Source organism: Temnothorax nylanderi, unplaced genomic scaffold (genome assembly GCF_030848795.1).
Source record: "Temnothorax nylanderi isolate EJ_2023f unplaced genomic scaffold, tnyl_v1.0 TNYL_tig0013_pilon, whole genome shotgun sequence".
Taxonomy (NCBI): Eukaryota; Metazoa; Arthropoda; class Insecta; order Hymenoptera; family Formicidae; genus Temnothorax; species Temnothorax nylanderi.
The window spans coordinates 1,293,632-1,315,074 of NW_027249075.1; the positions used below are offsets into that span (position 1 = coordinate 1,293,632).

The window sequence follows — 21,443 nt, forward strand, 5'->3', positions numbered from 1 at the left end:
GGTTTAATGGAAAAAACATATGGAAAAAGATTCAATCAGAGACAACAAATATTATATTTATATTAATAATATTATTATAGATTTATAGATAGAAAAATGTGCTGGTTGAATTAATCGCCGATTAAGTTAACTGGACTTCACTCCAAATCATTCTCACCATTTAAGATAATATTGCATAATTTTAATTTAAAGAAAACAATTAAAATTCAGAAATTTACATATGCTTAGTGCTAAATGCGATCAATAATTCCTCTAAATAGAATTTTATAGCTGTTCTTCTTAAAAAAAAAAAAAAAAATGTAAATGTAATCGATGCAGCTAAAAGAATAACTTATCCACGATAACTTCACATTTTTCGCGCAAACATGCTGCATTCACGATCTATAGAGAGATGATGTTTGATAAATTTGATAAATCCACTCGGCTTCGCTATCACGCCTATCACGATAATCCTTCTGTATGTAAAACTTTATAAACATACTGTAAATAATTCATATAAATTTCGCGAGTATGCATATCGAAGAAAAGCAGACCGTCCAAGTTATAGCTGCTCCCTGCAAATTAAACCCCATTAGTCCTACTGTTAAACATGAACGATCTCAACGAGCAGACAATTCTGACTTGTGTAGAAAAGTAAAGAAAAAGATATGAGATAGTTATATTCGAAAATTCATTACGCAAGATATAAAGATATAATAATATAAAGTATTAAGTAACACGATATAGACGAATCATTTCATTATTAGATCTTGGATGAGCCCAGGTGCATTAGTAGACAGAATTTGTCTCTTCAATCAATGGGTGTGATCGATGCGGAAAAGGTTCCAAATACATCAAGTGAGACTGAAAATTCAGATATCGGGAAATATGATGATATATCCACATCTGAAAGCAATGTGATTCAACAACTTGAATACGTCTCATGGAAATATAAAAATCCGCATAGCGTCTCTATCAATAGTCATATGGATTATAAAAAATCCACTCATTTATTAGGTAATTGTATAATTATATAAACACAATAATTATAATATAGTATTATTTTCTTATATATATATATTAGTAATTGATTATTTAGTGAGATTTTAATAATCTTAATTTTATGATAAGTAGTACGCTAGTCGAGTAATTAATTTCTTTGCTTGCTATTAAAATGTTACAAATCTTTATTCAACAAAAATTTTGCTCACAGCATCAATGCTTGCGCTAAACAGATGTGATTAAAATCTTATATTGATACGGATTAAATTGATATAATGTACATAAAAAATTATATTTTTTTGAAAAGTGTCAAACTAAAGAACATATAGGTAATCGAATCATGTATTGTAATATTGTAGAGAATATTCTCAAAGAGGATGAACCCCAGGAAGGTAGAGCAAAGCGAAGTATTCTTTTCAATTGTCGAGAGTATTTAGCTACCCATCAGGAATCTTACGGTACACCACGTACCGAATATTCCTTCGCTGCTTTGATCGTAGTAATAGCTCAGGCTACGGTACGATCTCTGTTGGCGCTGATATACGTGATCGTTAATATCGTTCCCATTATCCAGGTGATTATATAAGCGCGTTTGTAAATTCTCTGCGTTGGCAAACCGAAAGTAAAGAATTAAATGTGTATCTCTTTAAACGTGAGTTCCAGATGTTTTCCTTCATATTGAGATTCGTATTGGATAAGATAATCGATATACACAGGACTAAGAATGTTCAGCAAATAACTGTGAAACTCACGATTTTTGTCGTACAACTGCTCAGCGTGTACGTTTGCCTTATATTTATATTTGGCTTCATCGTTTTGCCGATCATACAAATGGCAATTGCTATTGTAACTAAATTCGTGATGCGCAATTAAATTACAGCATTGTAAAATGCGAATAAAATCATGACAACGTTACAAAAATTTTTAAATCTTTCTTTGTACAAATTTATGAGCATGCATGATAATTTATAATATAGTTAATGATTTCTTTGTGACACCTGTCTGGTATGATAAAATTCGCAAATTAGTTTGAGAATATTGAATAGAAGGCAAGCCAGGAAACAATCTGCAGTATGACAATAGATTGGCAGCAGATTTCGGTCAAATATCGCAATCCGATATCATCTGTGTCCGCATTAAACTCGTGTTTTGCTGATAGAGCCTGCCGATATAATCTGACAGCAGATTGTCGACAGAAACCGAGCAGAATCCGTTATTTCGTAAACATTTAAATGGAATACATCATTTAAACAGCACATTTTGCTCAGTTTCTGCAATCAATCTGCGATTATATTCTGTTAGCAGAATGTATTATATTCCTGCTGGCATTCTATCGAGAAAATTTGCAGCAGACATTTTCGAAATCTGTTCTCGACAGATTTGGCTATCCGGGAATAAAGTCGAGAACGAGACGCTTAATAAATGACAGTTAAGACGATCGAGAACACCAAGAAAACGATAGTGTTCAGCTTGATGTAACTCGCCGCGCCCCATCCACATTCCAGTTCCGTTTTTAACAATTTCGACAACGATACATTGTTTTTGTTCAGACAGAACGTCTCGCGGAGATCATCATCCCATCCGTTGTCCCAACAATTGAATTCGTCGCCTTCTTCTCGCTCGTTATTCTGGAACTCGTCGTAAGACATACATCTGTCCTCTTGATATTGTCTGTGCTTTCTCTGCCATACTTCTATCCACCTGTGTGGAAGGAAGAAGAAATTTATTGTTCGTTAGCCTTAGTAGATCAATATATCGATATTTTGCGAATAAAGAGTTGCATATAACGGAAAATTAAGTCAAAAGAATAAAGCATTAATAAAACTTCATAAATTTTAGAATCCAAGTAAATAATATATATCAATTTGCCTTCTCTGTATCATCACATTATAAGTAATTCATGTTATTGAGATAATTACAGCTTACTGCTGTATAATTTTGTTCTCTTTAAATTTATCAGTATTCAAGTATTCTGCTATGACAATTCAATTTTATTATGTCATACCCGATATCGCAATCGCAATTGAGATGACTGCCCGCTAATCGAAGCTTCATGAGGAATCGCTCGCCCGGCACTCCAGGCTTGTAACCGGATGATGGATTATGTACTGTTCGAGTATCGCTGTCGCGAATTTCCACAGTTACGTTGCGCACACGCTGCGCATTTCTGAATATTTCTCGCGGCACGGTCGTCACGCTGGTATTGTACAAGCCGAAATGAAGATGGGGGTTTTGCATACCCTAAAATGTTTCTCTCTCAATGCATACTTGAAAACCAACACCTAGTAAATTATTTAAGTACGAATTATAAGAAACGAAAACTTACGCGCAGTATCTCTGAATGTATATTCTTTAAAGCTCTACCAGTCAGTGTGATGTTGTACAATTTGTAGGGTAATTTCCCTCTCATTTCCTTCTCTAGATTGGTGTCATTCTGAACCTGTTACAAATAGCTTCAGTAAATCTAATTTTCATGATACGATATTCATTCAGTACTCACATCAATGAGCAAATGTTTTAAGCCGTCATTGTATTTCAGCATGTTGGGAAAGTTAAAGTTCTTTATACCATTGTATGCAGTAATGTGCAATTTGCGGAGTTTGGTGGCTTTGCAGAGTGCACCTGCCTGCAAAAGTCGATTCATGTTCTACGGTGAGATCTCACAAAATTCATGATGTGCAAATTCGAAATGTGAACAATAAACCTCAAGTTACCTCAAAGACTGACAGCGCGAGTCTTCGTATGTCGAGCTCTTCGAGACTGTCAGCCACACCCAGAAAGCTCGTATTTGTAATGGTAGTAATAGGATTGTCCGCTAAGTTGAAAGTTTTTAATTTTGGCAATGTGTGAGTGATCAGTGGTACCACTGTCAAATCGTTGTTACTTAAATCTAAATGATGAAGAGATGTCAGATTCGACGACATTTCCGGGGGAATCGATGCCAGTTCGTTATGTGTCAGATATAAGGTTTGCAATCGTCGCAGAGGTAACTCTGGAACCTATAGTACCCATTAGAGGCTGTTCTATATATGTCACTCGTTTAATAAAGTACTTACACTTAAGAGAGAAATATTGCTCAGACTCAGATACAGAAGTGTGTCCTCCAAACCGTAGAACGTCCTTCCGCGGCTTTCCAGAATGAGTTGCTTGTTGTGACTTAAGTCGAGATGAGCCAGATACGGTAGATCGGAAAATACACCGTCATCTAGTCTAACGAGTCGATTATACGATAGGTCTAACCACACGAGACCCTATTAAAAAGTATATTGAAAAATAAGTAAATATAATGTATAATATATATTATTTAGCAGTGTACAATTACGAGGTAGCTAACAGAAAAAAACAACTAGCTATAATTTCGATTCATTGCAATGTAATCTCGGAGTATTCTCAAAGAAATAAACTTACTCTAAGTCTAAATATCATGTCGGTGCTGTGGATCCCCGACAGGACGTTCCAGGACATGTCCAGATTTGCTAATTTCGCGATAGAAGTCAGCGACATGCTCTTGATAGGCAGCCTCGTGAATTGATTATGTGAGAGATCAAGACTCTCTATGTTGGAATCAATGAACATATTGTCCGGCAGTGTTCTTAGCTTGTTATGAGACAAATCCACGATGCGCAGTTTCTTCAGGGGTCTCATAGTCTCCGCCGGGATGTCCATTATCTCGTTCCAGGAGAGAAATAACACTTGCAGGTTTTTTGTGTTCTTGAAGCAGTCAAAGTCTGGCTCCGTCAGCTTGTTATGTCTCAAGTCGAGCCATTGCAAGTGAGGCATGTTGCCAAAGACACCCTGGGTGATATTCCTCAGTTGATTGTTAGACAGATATAGATGAGTAAGCGAGTACTCGACCGGCTTGAAATAATATCTTGCGATATCAGAAATATTATTGTAACTCAAGTCCAAAACCCTAATGTTGGACTGCACATTGCCGCCAACTGGAAGTAGAAATTTGGAAATTAAGAATATTAGTTTCAAAATGTTAACGGCTATAAATATAAACAGCGTAATAGAAAAGTAAATAATATATTAAATCATTTAAATAAAACAAAACAAGATAAAATAATTAAAAAGTGAATTTTATTCATTATTTATTATTTCTAAATCGAAGTTAAAGTTAAAGTTTTACTTCTGAGAGATTATTAAACACACGATCTCAATAGACAAACTCACCGACGGACGGATATGCAAAAATGGTGCTATTTACCCACAATCTTGAAATTTCATTGTGACTAACGTTGACTTTAAATGACGATAATGTCCCCACTTGATCGAACGAGGCGAAGTCAAATTCATTAAGATCATTATATGCGAGATCAAGAAACTCAAGATCTGGTAAATTCTGAAACATCAGTAATGTATACAATGCCTTTTCAAACCATCAATTTATCATCGAATTTACTTATAGAATAATTAATGCTTACAAAATTATTTAACTTAATTTACTTAATGTTAATTTTATACGTTGACTTAACAAAGATTTAATTTCGGACTTAATTTTGAAGATACATGGAAAATTTTAAATACGTAATAATAAATAATACTTTTATATAAAATGTTTACTAAGAAACAATCGGGTTTAAAAGCACATTCAAACAACTTACGAAACCTAGTGTAAACACACTTTGTTTACTAAGAATCACGCATGTATATATATTAAATTACCTGGAAGGCTTCATCGGTGATGTCCCTAATCTTGTTGCCACGCAAGTTAACGTACTTAAGTCGGTTCATATTCATAAAGGCTCGTCTTTCGATCTTCTCGATGGCGTTGTCCTCTAGATTGATCGTCATTAAGGCCGACAGATCAACAAATGTATGAGTTTGCAAATTCCTCACTTGATTAAACGCAAAATTGACTTCTTCCAGTGTTGAATGGATGTCACCCTAATCAAACAGTTTTCTTGTCACATATAAGACACACGTAGTATAAATAAGCAACTTACTTGAAAAGTACCCTTCGGTATGTTGTCAATTTCGTTATCCTGAAACTCAATGCGTTTAATTCTTTTCAAAAAATGGAAAGATGTAGCAGGTAAAGATCGTATCTTGTTATTACTGAACTCAAGATGCTGCAAATTCGTCAATGATTTAAACGGCCGATTTGGTATTTCAGAAATTGTGGAGGAGAGACCGTGAGATATCCTTAACGTCAACAGAGAATGGCCCACCTACGTGTCAAGTTTAGACAAATTTGTAAGCAACTTTGTATTGTTTATATAATTTTCTTATTGCACATAGAATACTTAATTATTAAATTTGCCTATTAAATTATTTTTATTTATGACATTTTAATTTCTTTAACTTATATCAAGTTTAAGCTAAGAAGATTTAAAAAGTTGAATAAGAGTTTACCTCTGAAAAAGCCTCATCATCTATTGTCGATATCGAATTCTCAGAAAAGTCGAGGTGCTTGATTCCGCGAACGTGCATGAAAGTATGACCCTTGATCGTGTTTAGATTACTATTGACTATCCGTAATTCTTTGATGTCCATGCCAAATTCTAAGAAATCATTTGCCGATAAGGTCGCCTGTGGCATTCGGGAGATCGAGAGGAAACGCAGATTTCTCATTTGTCGTAGATCTTGAAGAGAAATCATGCTATTCTGCTTGCCGCTGAGGTCCAAATTATATAAAGAATATTGGAAGCCATTAAAAACTTCAACTGAAAGCATATATCGTGAGGATAATACCTGTTTTGTGTCTACCAATTGCGAAAAATATGCAGTATTTACTTGGCGAAAATGTGTCAATACGATTCTCACGGAAGACGAGCGTACGCAGAAAATCGAACTCTTGGAACAGATGATGAGGAAGCATAGTTAAATTATTTCCTGATACGTCTAATAGCTCAAGCGACAATTCCAAACCGGCTAAGTTGGGTGAGCTGATCTCCAGCAGATCGCAGTCGCTCAAATATAACTCACGAATGCGCGAGTCTCTGAACGTGCCCTCCTTTAATCGCGAATATTCGATATATATACATATAATGTAACAATTGCTGTTATTTAACTACTACTATTAATATAAGATCCTAATTTTCAAGTATTTTTTAAACATTCTTTCAACTTTGCACTGTTTAATTTGAGTCATATTAAACTGTGATCCTAAATTTATCATTGTACCTCAATAGTCATCAGAGGATTGCCTCTAAGATATGTGCGGTTGACTTTGAAGAAGTGTTGAAAATCACCAGACGCGAGAGTCTCGATCTGATTATAGTCCAGCTGTAACACATCCAGGGACATCTGTATACCTCTGATCTCCGGTTCCTGTTGGGCCTGCAGCATCTTCGATATCCTGTTGTAACTGAGATCAAGGACCTTCATGCGTTTCAATAAGGACAATTGGGCGTACGGCACATATGTCAGCTGATTATCATTCAGATAAAGGTGCGTCAGATGAGCCATTCCGTCTCTGAACACCGAAGGATCGATCTCCTTCAGGCTGTTCTCTCGAAGATCAAGGATCTCCAAGTACGTGAGGCCGACGAAGGCATCGGCTGGCAGTTTCTCGATTGCGTTTCTTCCCAAACGTAGAGTCTGAAGAGAGTTTTCCAAACCACGCCAGTTTTCCGACACAATGCGAGATATCTTATTGCCTGCGTACGAAATTGCGCATACGGTAATGCTACACAGTTTTCAACTTATGTTTTACTGTAGTTTTTCTGCGTAATATTTTTAAAACTATATATAAATATTAATACGGCTATCTCTTCTGCTCAATTTGAAATATTCTGATTGCTGGACTTACATGCTAAGAAAATAATTGCATTTTTATTTAAAAACTTATTTAATTAAAATTATATATGCAAAATTATTATAAATATTAATGATCTTCTATATAACATTATTATTTTAGACTATTATAGTCAATGCAGTAGAATATTAAATGTCAATAAAGAATTTTTTAGAACTATTAAATCCCTAATTTAATACAGTTGTAATTTATTTAACTTGCTAAATGCGAATAGCGAGTACCTGTGAGTTCGAGAAGTCGTAGTTTTTGTAAATGTCTAAATGATTTACTCGGTACACTTGTGAGTTGATTATAGGACAAGTCAAGCTCCCATAGTGATCTCTCGAGACCTAGAAAGGCTTCTTCTGGAATGTCCGCCAGGGGATTATGCTTAATCTGTAGTTTATAGAGACCTAAAATACGAAACAATCATTTTAGAAACATCACTGTTGTAGATTCTTTATAATCTATCCATGGCTCAAATGCGTTCACAACTGGAAACGCATTTAATGTAACGTTTTAAAAAATAACAGAAATAAATATATTTTAATAGAACAATGTATAATACGTACAATATATATTGTTTCAAAAATAAAAAATCCGTATGTATACAGATATATTTCATTAAAATGCTTTTTCGTATTATATACGCACAATTAGTTTTGTAATAAAAATTAAAAGAAAATAAAACAAGGCATACAGTATAATTCTTTGTCACAGTATTACGATTCCATCGTAATATTAATTCAACTGCGTACCAGTGTTCATGAGGTACTGTGGCTGCAGAAACCTCAGACCATTGTTCTCCAGTTGCAGCATGAACACTTTGGACGAATTAATCGGCTGCGGTATTCGCGGCATCAGCACATTGTAGCACGCCACTATGCCGAGATCCGGTATGGCCTTCGAGCAAGTGCAGAGCGGATTAAAGAAACACGGCGGATATTGGACTGGTAGCTCGTGCATTCGCACTACGGACGCCCACATCATCAGCAGCAGGGTGATCACCAACATAGCGTACGCGACCTTTACCAAAGTAAAGAGCTTCTGCAAATCATCGATTACGCACATCGGATACGCTTCGAAGGCGACTTCGTGTAAAGACAGAAAACTCTTTTCTGACATGAGTAAAACCTCCATCAAATATATGTAAAGTTTTTGACACAAAACAATAATCGTTTAAGAATAATGTGATACGAGTAAATTATAGCGACACATATCACCTCAGCATTGAACGAATTATATTATTTAGAGATACTTATAATTGGCACAATTAATCACGTTAAGCGTATCATTATTACAATCATCATTATCATTTTTAACGCTTGAAGATTGTGTTCCTAAATATCTGTTCACGTTAGATATCGTGCACGTAATTTTAATTATTTTAAACTATTCAACCGTTAAAAACTACCATAACTTTGCAATTCTATTTTCCTTGCTTCAAAAGTTCAATAAACTTTTCTTATATAAAAATAGCAGGATTCAAAGTTTATTGGTCTTTTTATGACCTCTCTCAGAGAAGATATTTTAAGCTTCCACAATAATGCGCCTTATCTGTAAATGATGCTCTTTGTCTTAAATAATGATCACTCGACTCTACGCAAAGTACAGACGAAATCTTCAATAGTTTCAACACGGTTAATGAAGACAACTGTATTTCAAGTATGAATTATAGATAGAGGTTTTACCATGCTCTTTTGGATTGTTCTTTGCCTCTTTCCGCGTATTGTATTCTTCCTGCCATCGAACAACGAAACACTAACTGACCGTTCGCGGTGGTCAGACGTGCTCGCGCGCCGTTGCTCGCGCGATAGGGCTTCGCGTGCACGCTAACAGTCTCAGTGCTTCTCTTTACCCAATTACAACCATGATATTCCATTAGACAACGATCGAATAAAGATGTGTGCGCAAAGCCATTTAAGAGTCCACTCGTCGCAGTCTGTAATTATATTTAAACTGCACGGTCAGAATAACCCAAGCTTCGCGGTCGCTACGATAGCGTTCCAATAACATCACTTAAATCACTTAAATCTTTCTTGAGACTAATAATTTTTATGTTCCGGTATTACCTCGAGTCTTTGCATAAAAGCTTCAATTTAACTTTTTTTTTTTCATTTAGATACAATGACGCATGGTGATACAAAAACGAATGGAAGATTGATAAGAGTCGTAAATAAAACAGCCATATATTTAGGCGAATTATAAAAATTTTCTTATCTGTTATTATATGTAAAAACGATACGTCAGTTTCGATAATGTTTTACAGTTTTACACAAATGTAACGTGCATAAAGCACATTATCGATAGACTTTCACATTTGTAATGCATTGTAACAAGAAATATTGTATATAGGTACACTTATACATATACATATATATTAAATATTTTATATATATATATGTACAATAAAAACATTCATAAAAAATATCTGTCTTTCCTAACGTCGCGACCAGAAGACTACATTGTTTTGTGTGCGTTTCCGTTGCTGACTGCTTCGGAGAGATCAGTCTCGATCTTTGCGGCCGACTGCTTGTGCGTCTTTCGCGACAGCCCCAGGCGGGGTGGAAGTAGTATCGCGATCAAAGCCAATAAATGCGGGAGCAGGTACAAGTACCTGACAACAAAAAGAAATGCGTTAATCAAAGTCAGGCTTTTGGTAATTACGAACGTATCCTTCGACAATATAAATTCGAAGTTTCGATATATCGAAGAATATCATTTCTACAATCCTAGTTAACGATGAAAGACTTACAGGTACACTTTGATGCTTGGTACAAATTCTAATAATACAAAGCTGAACGTCAGGTAGGCCATTACAATTCTCGTCGTGATGAACGTTAAGACATCGTAAAAAGTCTTCTTTCGTTGAGATTCTAGGAACAACGGCCGGATATGGCGACGGACCTATTGCAAGAGTACGGGAAATTGAAAATCACCCGATTCGTTCGCAGTCCTTAAAATACAGCACAAGTATACTAACCGAACGTGCCGCTACAGTGAAGAACGCTGCGCTCGCGAATGTGAGGTAATAGCCGGGATAAAAACCGTGCCATAGAGCGGACAAGGCGTACGTGTAGATTACTTTGTTACGACCAACTCGTTCGTACATGATCGATCGTAGCCACAAATTTGTGCCTTTGTTCCAACTGTCGATACTTTCTCTAAGATTAAGTGATGTCTGAAAATCAATTAAACGATAAATTGCAACAGTAACTTTAGATAAACGTGGGTCTCGCTATGTATATTGGCGACAAGAAAATGAGTTCAAGCATCTCCTATTTAGTCACCAGTAATGCTTCGAAATTTTAATTACTTTTATTTATATATTATAAACAGTAGACATATCGCACCTCGAACTTATAAACGTCGACGTTCGAGGTTAAATCCCAACGCGCGTTGCCTCGTTCATCATAACCGTTGAATCCAAGGCCGGAATTGTTACATATGGCATCGGCGAACAACCACGCGTGATAGTATTTAAAGCGCGCGAGCATAGTTGTTAGCATTAAGTACCATATTTTGTAAAGCATACTTGTGTCCTCCAGGAATTCGTCCTCTGGAAAAAAAAATGTATCATTAATCACCGAGATATGTACTATACGCGATAGTAGACGATAGTAAGATTGAAGACAAAGGATTCAAACAAACCTTTTACACGCTGTATTGGGAAGACCGGGATAAATGTGATAAATATAATAGCGCATGCTAAACTCGCTACGACTTTCTTGATAACGACCAGAGTCGGTGATGGCTCTAGAACGATCTCCTTTTCTTGACTATTTTTGTCATAAAAGCCCTAAAACAGTTGTCATTACTATTAATGTTTCTCCTTTTATTTCTATTATATAGTAATTCTTTGTTAAATTGTGAAACTGACAAATCTATGATTTGCAACATCATATTAAAAAATAATGCCTTAATTTTTATTTTAAAATAAAGATGACATAGATTCTAGAATTGTAACAGGCATTATAAGGTTTTATATCCACGTCAATATCCTTACGGCTAAAGATTTGGCACCAGGCAAGTGATGTCCATGTATAAAATCGATGTAGTCGCGATAGAATATCACTGGGCCAGCCATTAGAGCTTGAAAGTGAAAAATGTAGCTGAAGAATTCCAAAGTAGTTGGCATCTTCCTGTAACATTAAGAGAATATCTTTTTACGGTAACGTAAACAATAAAGTTCGAAGATATTCTTCCATTCGCGTTTCATTAACAATTCGTTTCTATTAATAAATTTGTAAAAATTTAGTGAAACTGGAAAAGCCTTATCTTCTTTTCTAAACGCATGTTTACATTATAATTATTACAAGTATTGCGATTTTAAACGTATAAATACATTTATATGTAAAAATATATTTTACTAATACAGTTCATAAGTAATACGATTTTGACGTCATAAAACAATTATCAGGACTGCTTTTTATATGCATTACGTTCTTGATATTTCTTGTGCTCGATATAAATAACAACGCGCACGGAGCCTGTTAAAAGAGCACGTGCACTCACTGTACTGCCTGATGACGTTGCATCGGTGTTAGTTCCTCTTCGCGTCGCATTAGCCCATCGTGAATGTTGAACGCCAGACTAGTTACTTTCTGCGTTATAACCATGAGAGGACCTGAAAAGAACATCCATATATGTTATAAAAGCACGTGAATAATGATGAGACTTATCGTCGAAAACATTTGCGAACGAGATGTATTGGCGTGTGCATAATAGCGAGACACAATAAACGCTCAATATCATACACATACTGCTCAATAATCAATATATCACGCTGAATGTGACTCAATTTATAAAACGCCGTTTGTAAAGAACAAAGGAAGAAGATTTATAAGGGCAATGATAAAAAGATTTGAGCGTACGAAATTGATATCGGAAATCACGTTTGTCTGCTTAGGAATAGATCTAAATAATAAACAGATGCGTTACATTTTCGGAGTGCGAAACTTACATAATTGCAGGCAGTAAGAAGTGTGACAACATCGCGAAGATGTCATTACTATTTTAATAACGCGGTCACGCTTATAGGAGAGCGTAAAATGCTGTTGCAGTTGCATTTAAGGAAAAATTTGTGGGTGAACAAAAGTATAGATATAATTAAAAAATTTTACAAAAAGATCTGCGTCTCTTCTAAAATTATTAACTCCTCAATATCAATTTAACAAAAAAATTCTTTTACGTAAATTAAACGTAAAAGAGCTAGGAATCTTCTCCAAATAAGCCGAATGAAATTGTGAGTTGAACGTACCAGTGATGTCGAGCGTGTACGAGCCATAATCGTAGATCTGCCGGTGAAAGTGAATGCACGATAAATAGATTAACGCAATTGCGAGGACGACCCTGAAACACATTCAGATGCACATGTCAAGTTCGTGCGGCCATCGTCTTTGCTCGCGTGATTTCGCTCGCAAGATCAAACGTTATAGTTAATTCGACAATAACCACGCGATTCATTACGTCATAAATGCAAACGGTTGCGTTAAGTGTACTTCACGCTGCGAATAGACGATTCATTGTTATCGATGACGTGCGCAATCTTTCCTCGTTAGTCTCGGGAGAGGGAGTATATGATACTGCATAATGATAATTGTATTAGGATATTTAGGATTAATTATGCATAAGAACGTATTGTCCGATAAAGCGCGCAAATCCGACTTTTTTATAATAATAATAAGCGCGATAATATTATCACTATTATGCTAAACATTGCCATGACTAACTAGAATTATTGATATAGTATTTTGACTAGAAATATTGATATAGTATTCCTGATACTGAAATATACATTTATTACCAAGTAACACACAAATAAAAGATGGGCTTTGAGAGTACAACGCAGTTAACAGTGCGTAAGTTAACGTTATAATAATCTTATATATGTATATTTATATTCAGCTTACCTCTGCATATTGCGAGGATTTTGTGTGCGCATCGCTACGTAACATAACGCGGGAAGAATAGCGAGATGGATCGCTTGCCTGAAAAAGAACACTGATTAAGTGAATTCCTCTGTTAAACTGATATTCGATAACACGCTGGCAAAACAGTTGCAACTGAAAGAATTAATCTTGGATTATAAGAGTAACTTAAAATTGAGTTATGTATTGCTTACCGATACTTTGCGGTAGCTCCTTGTCTCGATATCGAATTGACACAAGATGAAGATAGAATCTCAAAGAAAATTATATCTTAGAATGAAACTAATCTAACTCTAATCTATATTGTTTGTCTAATACTAAACTAAATATCATTTGGGCAAGCAATAGGAATATAAAAAAAAAATTATCACAAATTGGAATTTCTTTAAATGGCATATACTTAATATTTCGAGTTACAACCATTTTGCAACAAGCAAAAATTCTCATACATTACTTTTACATGGAATGGATGGAACGTAAGCTTACCTGCCAAAGCAAAAATATCCAAGAGCAAGACCAATGGTAAGGCCATAAACATGTCTGGCAGCTGGAGTAGTAGCGATGGGGCTCAAAGATGATCTTAATAATGCGGCTAATATGAGGGCTGTGAATTGCGTCAAGACAAAATTTACCTATACAAACAGAAGAGAAACAGATTTATTAAGATTCAATCAGACATCTTTTTCTTAACATATAATTTATAATATAAATTTATAATACACACACATACATACACATACAATTTAATCTCTTCATAAGTTTATCAATTAAATTAAACAGATCAAGATTTTTCTAATAACGAGGCATCTTTTAATAAATTATTAAATAATAAAGTAACAATAGCTCCTGCAAATTTTAATCCTAATCACGTCCATTAAAATGTTACAAAATTATACGTAGGTGTCTTGTATGTAAAAATATCAAGTGCAACGGTGCTTTGTGTTAAGAGGATTTGTGCTAAGAGGTGTATATTATTTCTTTTGCACTATCGTAAAAAGATACATTCGTGGAAATGTCAAACTCCTTTTGAACCCATCCTAACGGTACGCAGGTGCTAGATTCATTCGACTTCGCGAACAACGCTGAGATACACGGACGAGGTCGTTGATCTCTGCGCCAGTGGTTACTGCACTCACCATACTAAATTAAAGTAGATATATCCGGTGTGTTTTGCCATTCACAGTAAATTGCTTTGTTTGCAAAACTATATACATTTTCTTTTTTTTTTCTAGTAGAAACTTATCATCTTACTTATGAGTGAGAATACCTAAATCTTGCACGTTTTAAATCAATAAAGTTTATACCATCAGTTTGAAAGAATTAGATATCGTAATAAATAATGTAAAAATTGTATTTCTTTAAAAATAATAAAAAATTTCAAAGTTTTTTTTTTTTAATTTTAAGATTTTTATATAATTCCTCTAAGATGCGTTATATACAAAACGGGATTATAATAATAAATTAAAAATAATACATACATATAATTTATATTATATTATATATATTATAACAAATATAGAAATATGTTGGAAGAAGCTATATAAAAAGATTACTAGATAATCCAGATAAAAGAATATAGATAATATATATCTTATAAATAAATTATCACTGAATGTGTTAAAGTAATGAATATAAATCAATGATGATTAATTTGTATTCATTAATATAATAAAATTACTGACAAAAGATCAACGTTAGGTTCATTCTGCAAGGCTTATTTCAAAAGACTTTTTTCTCTCAAGTACATATGTATGTATATATATATATATACATATATATCTTCATTGTTACGACTAATAAATAGAAATTATATCCTCCCGTTTGCCTTCTTTTCTAATCTCGTTTTTATTTTCAAGCACATATTTCTTTAAACAGCTGATCTCATTTTCTGCTAGTGGTATGCACTGCTAAGAATAGCAAGACAAAGTTTTCTCGCTAAAAATAGAAGACGAAATGGCGCGCAGCACGTCGATCATATTCTAAGGAGCGGGCGTATCGTAAAATGATCCGGCCGCTCGTTACGAGCTCTTTACAGCTGTGCAATTGCCACCGTTTTCCCTTGCAGCGAGAAAATAATATAGCTCTACCATCCGTCTTTATATAGCCTTGGGAGGCGATTAGTAAAAAAAACTGTGCAACACGGCGTAACACAAATGTCTTCATTACCTGTTGCGTCTGCTTGGAATTCTATTACGCTCAATGGAAAATTTAAACTTCTTTGACCTCCTAGAGGGTCAGAAATTATAATACAATAAGAGCCTTCTTATTAAGCAGCAATAGATATCAAAGAAGCATTTTTTATTAGAACTGATTTCACCCACATTATGGAAGATTCTAAAAGTCATGAACAATCTTCAAACATTGATTCAGGTCTATCTGGAAATTTACATCGTACTTAAAGTACAATTAAACTGAACAGCTTAAAGTGAACTGAGTGATCTCTTTTTTTTCCCTCGAGATCAGCTATATTTACATACCTCTTCTAGACGTATCTCAATTGCGTTTGTTTTACAAGGAATATTTTAGGAAAATTATACCGAATAAACGTTGTATTTACAAAATTACTTTATACATTTCGTTTTTCTAACGGAGAGCTTAAATTCTTCTTCCTCAATCCTCTCCACGGTTTTAAGCTCAGCATTAACCCGGAAACGGGCGCTTGATTTTTTTTTTTAATACATGGTCACTTGGGGTGATTTTTACACCCCAATTAAAAGTCATTGTTATTAATTACATATTGCGTATTTTTTTTCTTGTTCTATATTTTCTCAACATTCCCTGAAAAAAAAGGAGAAATCAATCAAATATATAAAAAAAAGAAAGAAACATATTATATGACGTGAGTTTCATCATTTTTTCGATACTGGGAGGGTAAAAATCACCTCAGGCGTCCGTTTCCAAGTTAATAAATAGACGGCTTCTACGAAGAGAACGCTAACGCCACCGCGCTTCTCACGAACGTCCCGCTTCAATGAAGATTGTGCACGTTTGATTCGATCGCGCTTCAATCAGGTCAAATTGATAGTTCAGAGGTGCGGTCGAATGCGGAGTCCAATCTGTCCAAGGTGAGGCTTTCATTGGCAATCGGAATAATCCAGTTTCACTCGCGATAGCTTTGCCATCGCGTGAATCAACCTGTTTTTATAGATAACATGCATTTCCTTATCTCTTCTGCGCTCTGCCTTTGTTTCCTTTTTCCTCGTCTCTCCCCTTGCGCTTTTTTTATTTCTTTCGAGATAATACTCACGACTTTTAGAAAAGATATAAGCCATTATATCGGCGACGAGACAATCGCGAAGCTTTACGAAGAACGAACAACGAAAAATATTTTCGAACAAAATTGTCCATCGATTTTTCTTGTTTCAGAACACTCATCAGGGTGAAGTCCCATGGAGCCAGCGTACGGCGTACCGGCGTATGGCGTAAAGAAGCTTGGCTAATCACAGGCTTTACGCTTGTTTTCATTACGCCAGCACAGATGTTACGCTGGTTTTTGAAGCGTTTCGGCGTTTATGCTACAATGATACACACCCACGTACACGCATATAGAATATTGCTTCATGTATGAATGTATGTGTTAAAAATTGCGCTGAAAATTTCATCGGCTGTCCCATGGGGCGTATTTACGCCGGCGTAATGATCAATAAGCCAATCACAAGACCCCTTGAGCATCCATTTTGAAAATAAGCTGTGTAAAACAACACTGTGATTGGCTTATTAATCATTACGCTGCTTAAATACGCTCCATGGGACAGCCGATGTTTGTGCTGGCGTAACGAAAACGAGCGTAAAGCCTGTGATTAGCCAAGCTTCTTTACGCCATACGCCGGTACGCCGTACGCTGGCTCCATGGGACTTCACCCTCAAGTGTAATTAAAAAGCGGCGGCGGCGGAACGAATTTGCGAGCGGCCTTGTCGCTTGTCGCGTGAAGTTGCACCGGATTTCGGCGCGCATGCGTCTAGATATTCGTGCGTCGTGATTTGGAACGATTCGCGGGGATTTCAATGAACCCCAATTCATTTAATCGGTGGTTAACTTATCTAGCGACATCAACAAAGCATATTGTTCTACCACATTAACAAGATATTACGTAACCTTCATCATTTGACTTTTAATTTTTAGAACATAGAGAAAGATAAAAGTTAAACCGAGATAAAAATTAATCTACATTGGTAGAAATGAGCGTTAGAACTAGAAAAATATAGAAAAGGAGTTAAACCGAGATTAAAGTTAACCTACGTTGGTAGAAATGGACATTGGCAGCTCATACAATCGATATTTTATTTTTTTTAATGTTTATCACATTTCCTCTTTTCTAGACGAGACGCGCATGCCCCCGCCCGAATCTGGCCGCCGAAATCCGGACCGCAGCTGTAGTGTCCCTGGTCTACAACCTTGCTTTAAGGGTATTTAAGCTCTAAGCCGTAAGCATTAAGTGACGTCATTTCCGTCTCGAAGACATTCCCGCGCAGTATTTAAGCTTTAGCCGTTAGATCTAAGCGAATTGCGCAAAACTCAATTCTTACGACCTAGAGCATAAAGCTTAAAGCCGACATATAGCGAAGAGGACGTTTTTTCGTGTCGGAGAAAATACTGTAAGATCTTGTGATTCAATATATATACAGTTATTTATTTTATAAATATACATATAGTCCGGGAACATTCCCTCGTTCCTTTACCGCAAGGCTTTTCGACCGATCTATCTCTCTATATCTATATATCTCGCCCGCATGTTGACAAACACACCATCATCAACACGCAAGTCCGAATTCCGAATAACTCGATCTTCTCTTATTGGCTAATATACGTCAACGTTTTACGCCTTACGTCTTATATTGTGGATTACCGTCTTTAAGGTTTATTTAAGAGCTTAAAGCCCCGGACACACACACTTTTCCGTAACAGTAACAGTAAGGTTTCGACCAATCGCGTTGCTCGATTCAAGAACGTACGGCTGTACGTTTCCGAATCGAGTAACGCGATTGGTCGAAATCCTACTGTTACGTTCTACGGAAAATGTGTGTGGCCAGCTTAAGGGGATCCTGGAGTGACAGCGACAAGGCATAATCGGTCTAAGCAATATCTTTGAATTGGCTGAACAGAATGGAAAATCCTTTTACACGATTAAAGTACGCACAAAAATGTAGAGGGCTGTACATGATTTTTTCTGATAAACTAAAAAAAATTTTATTTTTATAAATATTGTCTTCACCTGACGACAATATTTGCTTTATACAAAAATTCTGCAGTTTTTCTATAGAAAATAGTGATGCAGCCCTCTACAAAAAACTGTCAGGAATAATATCGTGCAATTAGAAGTAAGATTTGAAGCCTAAAAAAAAAGATATTACTTAGACCAGTGGAAGATGCAAGGTTAGGTGCTATCCTTGTCTATATCCTCGTCTATACAAGGACAGATATAGTCGGTGAGCACTTCTTTATCGACGCTGATCGAGTTCGCCTGCGGCTCCAGCATCCCCTTAAAGCTTAGAGCTTACGGCTTAGAGATAAAATAGTTTCTTAAAGCGAGGTTGTAGACCGACACTCACGCGCCAAAGCGCGTTCGAAGCGCGGGTTGGAATTGGAAAAGCCGGAGGCGGGTATCCGAACGACAGGGAAATTCACGGTTGTCCGTCTTGGATTTGACAATTGAAGGTGTTACAAGACAGGGATACAATCTGTGGCGTTGTGAATATACATCTTCCGATTTTATGGCTTACGTCATCGCCTACTTCGAGGTTTACGACGCAATTTTACAACGCGTCGCACTCAACCAGAGAATCGAGCAACGTAATTTCACGCGGAACTTTTCACTTTTCGCTCTATCCATTCCGCGTGAATTTATTTTTTTTTTAATTATTATTGACGAGGTCACGTTTCCAGGTTTCCTCGAGTTATATGATCACATAAATCACAAGTTTACGTGAAACTTTTCATCTTTCACGCCCTAGGGAAAAAGTTACGTGATCGCTGCGAAGAGAAATAACTCTTACCGCTTTTCATCCTTTCTTTCCGTGTTGGAGAAAACGTTGTATCACATAATTCTGAATTAACTATGCAAGATACACAAGGAAAAAAAATGTGGACAAGGACATCTAGTTCTAAAAGTCATCGCGCGGGAATCTCATTAACATAACATAAAGTCGATTATTCAAATCAGTTGAATTCAAAATTAAATCGACGAAGAACTACAATGTGAGGTAAAAGATCACGTTGAGAAATTATGCAATTACTCAAAAGGGAACTTCCTAATTTGCTGCGTTACATAAGCTGCAATTTCTTTTAGCTTTGTCTCTCCGGCAATTACAAATTTGATTATCGAGGAAAACTCGGGAAAACCCGACCGACAGTCGAGAGCCATCAATCAAATCGACGCAACTAAAATCGCCATAAAAAAAAAAACGTAACAAGTAGACAGACCGGAAATTCTTATTCAATCGCATCCAGCGAATTTCTTTTCGAATATGAATTCCTCGCACGTAAGTAAATATGCCAATGCATGATGGACACGTACCTATATGTCTGGACATTTTTATCATTTTAATCCTTAAATAAGTGATAACGCGATTAAAATCAAAGAATCAAAGATAACAATATTTTGCATTACAATTTTTATCTTTGATTTCAATTCGCATTATACTTAGGTGTCCACAGTGTCCCGGCATTGGTACAGCACTTTAATTTGTTTACTTCATACCGACTCGTCGCTTGTTTTGTTTAACTCTCATCTCGTTTCCGCACGCATAATTTCAGCACTAAAAACACCGGATCGACGCACAACGGGCGAGAGGAAGATTCATTCCAAAATTTGACCGTATACAAATTCGAGATTGTGCGAATCCAAACTGCAATTCGCGAGATGCACAATAACGCGCGGAGAGGGGCGCGACGCGACGCGGCGCGATATCCTCCCGACGATCGATATCTCCCTGTTGCCGCCCAGGAATCCGCCGGAGGACAGTGGCACCGGCCGGCCGGCCGTCCCCTATTCCCGGAATGCCCAGCGCCCACGATCCTCGTCGGCGCTCTCACCTGGTCGATCGGTAATCCGACGAGATCCGCGAGCCAGGAGAAAGTGCGAAAGCCGTCGTAGTAGTCCTGGTCCATGGCCGCGGCCATTTTCACGGAAATTCGCCGAGAGCCGGGTCCAATGTCGTGGTCGCGGCCCCGGCGAGCCACACGGGGGGGGGGGGGGGGCTGGCGAACCAGACGAACAAGCGAGTGGTCAACACTCCACACTCCACAGGGACCACAGGTCGATCTTCGGCAGTCTTCGGGCAGAGCGTCTCACCGATGTACGGTGTACGGCTGTCAGTTGGCGCGTCCAAGCGCGAGCGTGACGTGCACCTGCGGACGGTCGGCTGCGAACTAAACCTGACTAAACCGGAGCACGCGCCACGCGCCAGCTATCCGCGAATCCGCGCTGCCGGCTGCCGCGCCGCGGGCCGGCACATTCATACGCCCATACCACCCCATACGGTGCTGGTGCTCGTGACGGCTCGTGTCGCTCGTCACGCGGTCGTCGTGGGCCAATCGGCCACGAGCGAGTCGGTTCACGCCACGGGACAATAACAGATCTATCGGCGGCGGGGCGACCGGCGCGGCGGGGGATGAGATCGAGCTGTCATCGGGGTTCCGAGACTTCCGAGGAATTTATCAAGGTCCCAATCGCGCGACTGATTGCGATTTGTTATCGATAACGAGACCGTTTGATCGCTCGCGCAGTCGAATGATGTGTCAGTCTCTATTTTTTTTTCTCTTCCATATATGTGTATATATATATATATAT

The 21,443-nt window shown here is 37.0% G+C and overlaps 3 protein-coding genes and 1 long non-coding RNA gene across 5 annotated transcripts; 1 reads left to right on the forward strand and 3 right to left on the reverse strand.

The window, feature by feature from the left end:
- The first annotated feature begins 540 nt into the window (after positions 1 to 540).
- Positions 541 to 1,854, forward strand: LOC139768018 (uncharacterized). Its single transcript, XM_071697840.1, has 3 exons — positions 541 to 996; positions 1,341 to 1,555; positions 1,645 to 1,854. Exons 1-3 carry the CDS (start codon positions 798 to 800, stop codon positions 1,852 to 1,854), a joined length of 624 nt encoding a protein of 207 aa, XP_071553941.1. The 5' UTR covers positions 541 to 797.
- Chp (leucine rich repeat containing G protein-coupled receptor chaoptin) lies at positions 955 to 9,757 on the reverse strand. The gene is made up of 15 exons (XM_071697827.1): positions 8,482 to 9,757; positions 7,966 to 8,136; positions 7,111 to 7,586; positions 6,721 to 6,940; positions 6,340 to 6,650; positions 5,931 to 6,155; positions 5,650 to 5,871; positions 5,158 to 5,326; positions 4,390 to 4,922; positions 4,038 to 4,232; positions 3,696 to 3,980; positions 3,482 to 3,607; positions 3,308 to 3,421; positions 2,987 to 3,222; positions 955 to 2,682 (listed from the first exon to the last, which is right to left on the reverse strand). Exons 1-15 carry the CDS (start codon positions 8,861 to 8,863, stop codon positions 2,397 to 2,399), a joined length of 3,951 nt encoding a protein of 1,316 aa, XP_071553928.1. The 5' UTR covers positions 8,864 to 9,757; the 3' UTR covers positions 955 to 2,396.
- A 139-nt stretch (positions 9,758 to 9,896) lies between these two features.
- Oys (lysophospholipid acyltransferase 6) lies at positions 9,897 to 21,091 on the reverse strand. Of its 2 annotated transcripts, XM_071697836.1 has the most exons (12): positions 20,169 to 20,652; positions 14,140 to 14,285; positions 13,848 to 13,906; positions 13,636 to 13,713; positions 12,984 to 13,075; positions 12,239 to 12,350; positions 11,730 to 11,865; positions 11,375 to 11,522; positions 11,077 to 11,282; positions 10,707 to 10,904; positions 10,479 to 10,630; positions 9,897 to 10,340 (listed from the first exon to the last, which is right to left on the reverse strand). In XM_071697836.1, exons 1-12 carry the CDS (start codon positions 20,191 to 20,193, stop codon positions 10,184 to 10,186), a joined length of 1,509 nt encoding a protein of 502 aa, XP_071553937.1. In that variant the 5' UTR covers positions 20,194 to 20,652; the 3' UTR covers positions 9,897 to 10,183. The 2 variants fall into 2 exon arrangements, with proteins under 2 accessions (XP_071553937.1, XP_071553936.1); XM_071697835.1 differs by lacking the exons at positions 13,848 to 13,906; positions 20,169 to 20,652 and adding an exon at positions 20,687 to 21,091.
- LOC139768019 (uncharacterized) lies at positions 15,480 to 20,162 on the reverse strand. Its single transcript, XR_011717264.1, has 2 exons — positions 16,536 to 20,162; positions 15,480 to 16,431 (listed from the first exon to the last, which is right to left on the reverse strand). It is a non-coding gene; the product is annotated as an uncharacterized lncRNA (long non-coding RNA).
- Positions 21,092 to 21,443: the final 352 nt, after the last annotated feature.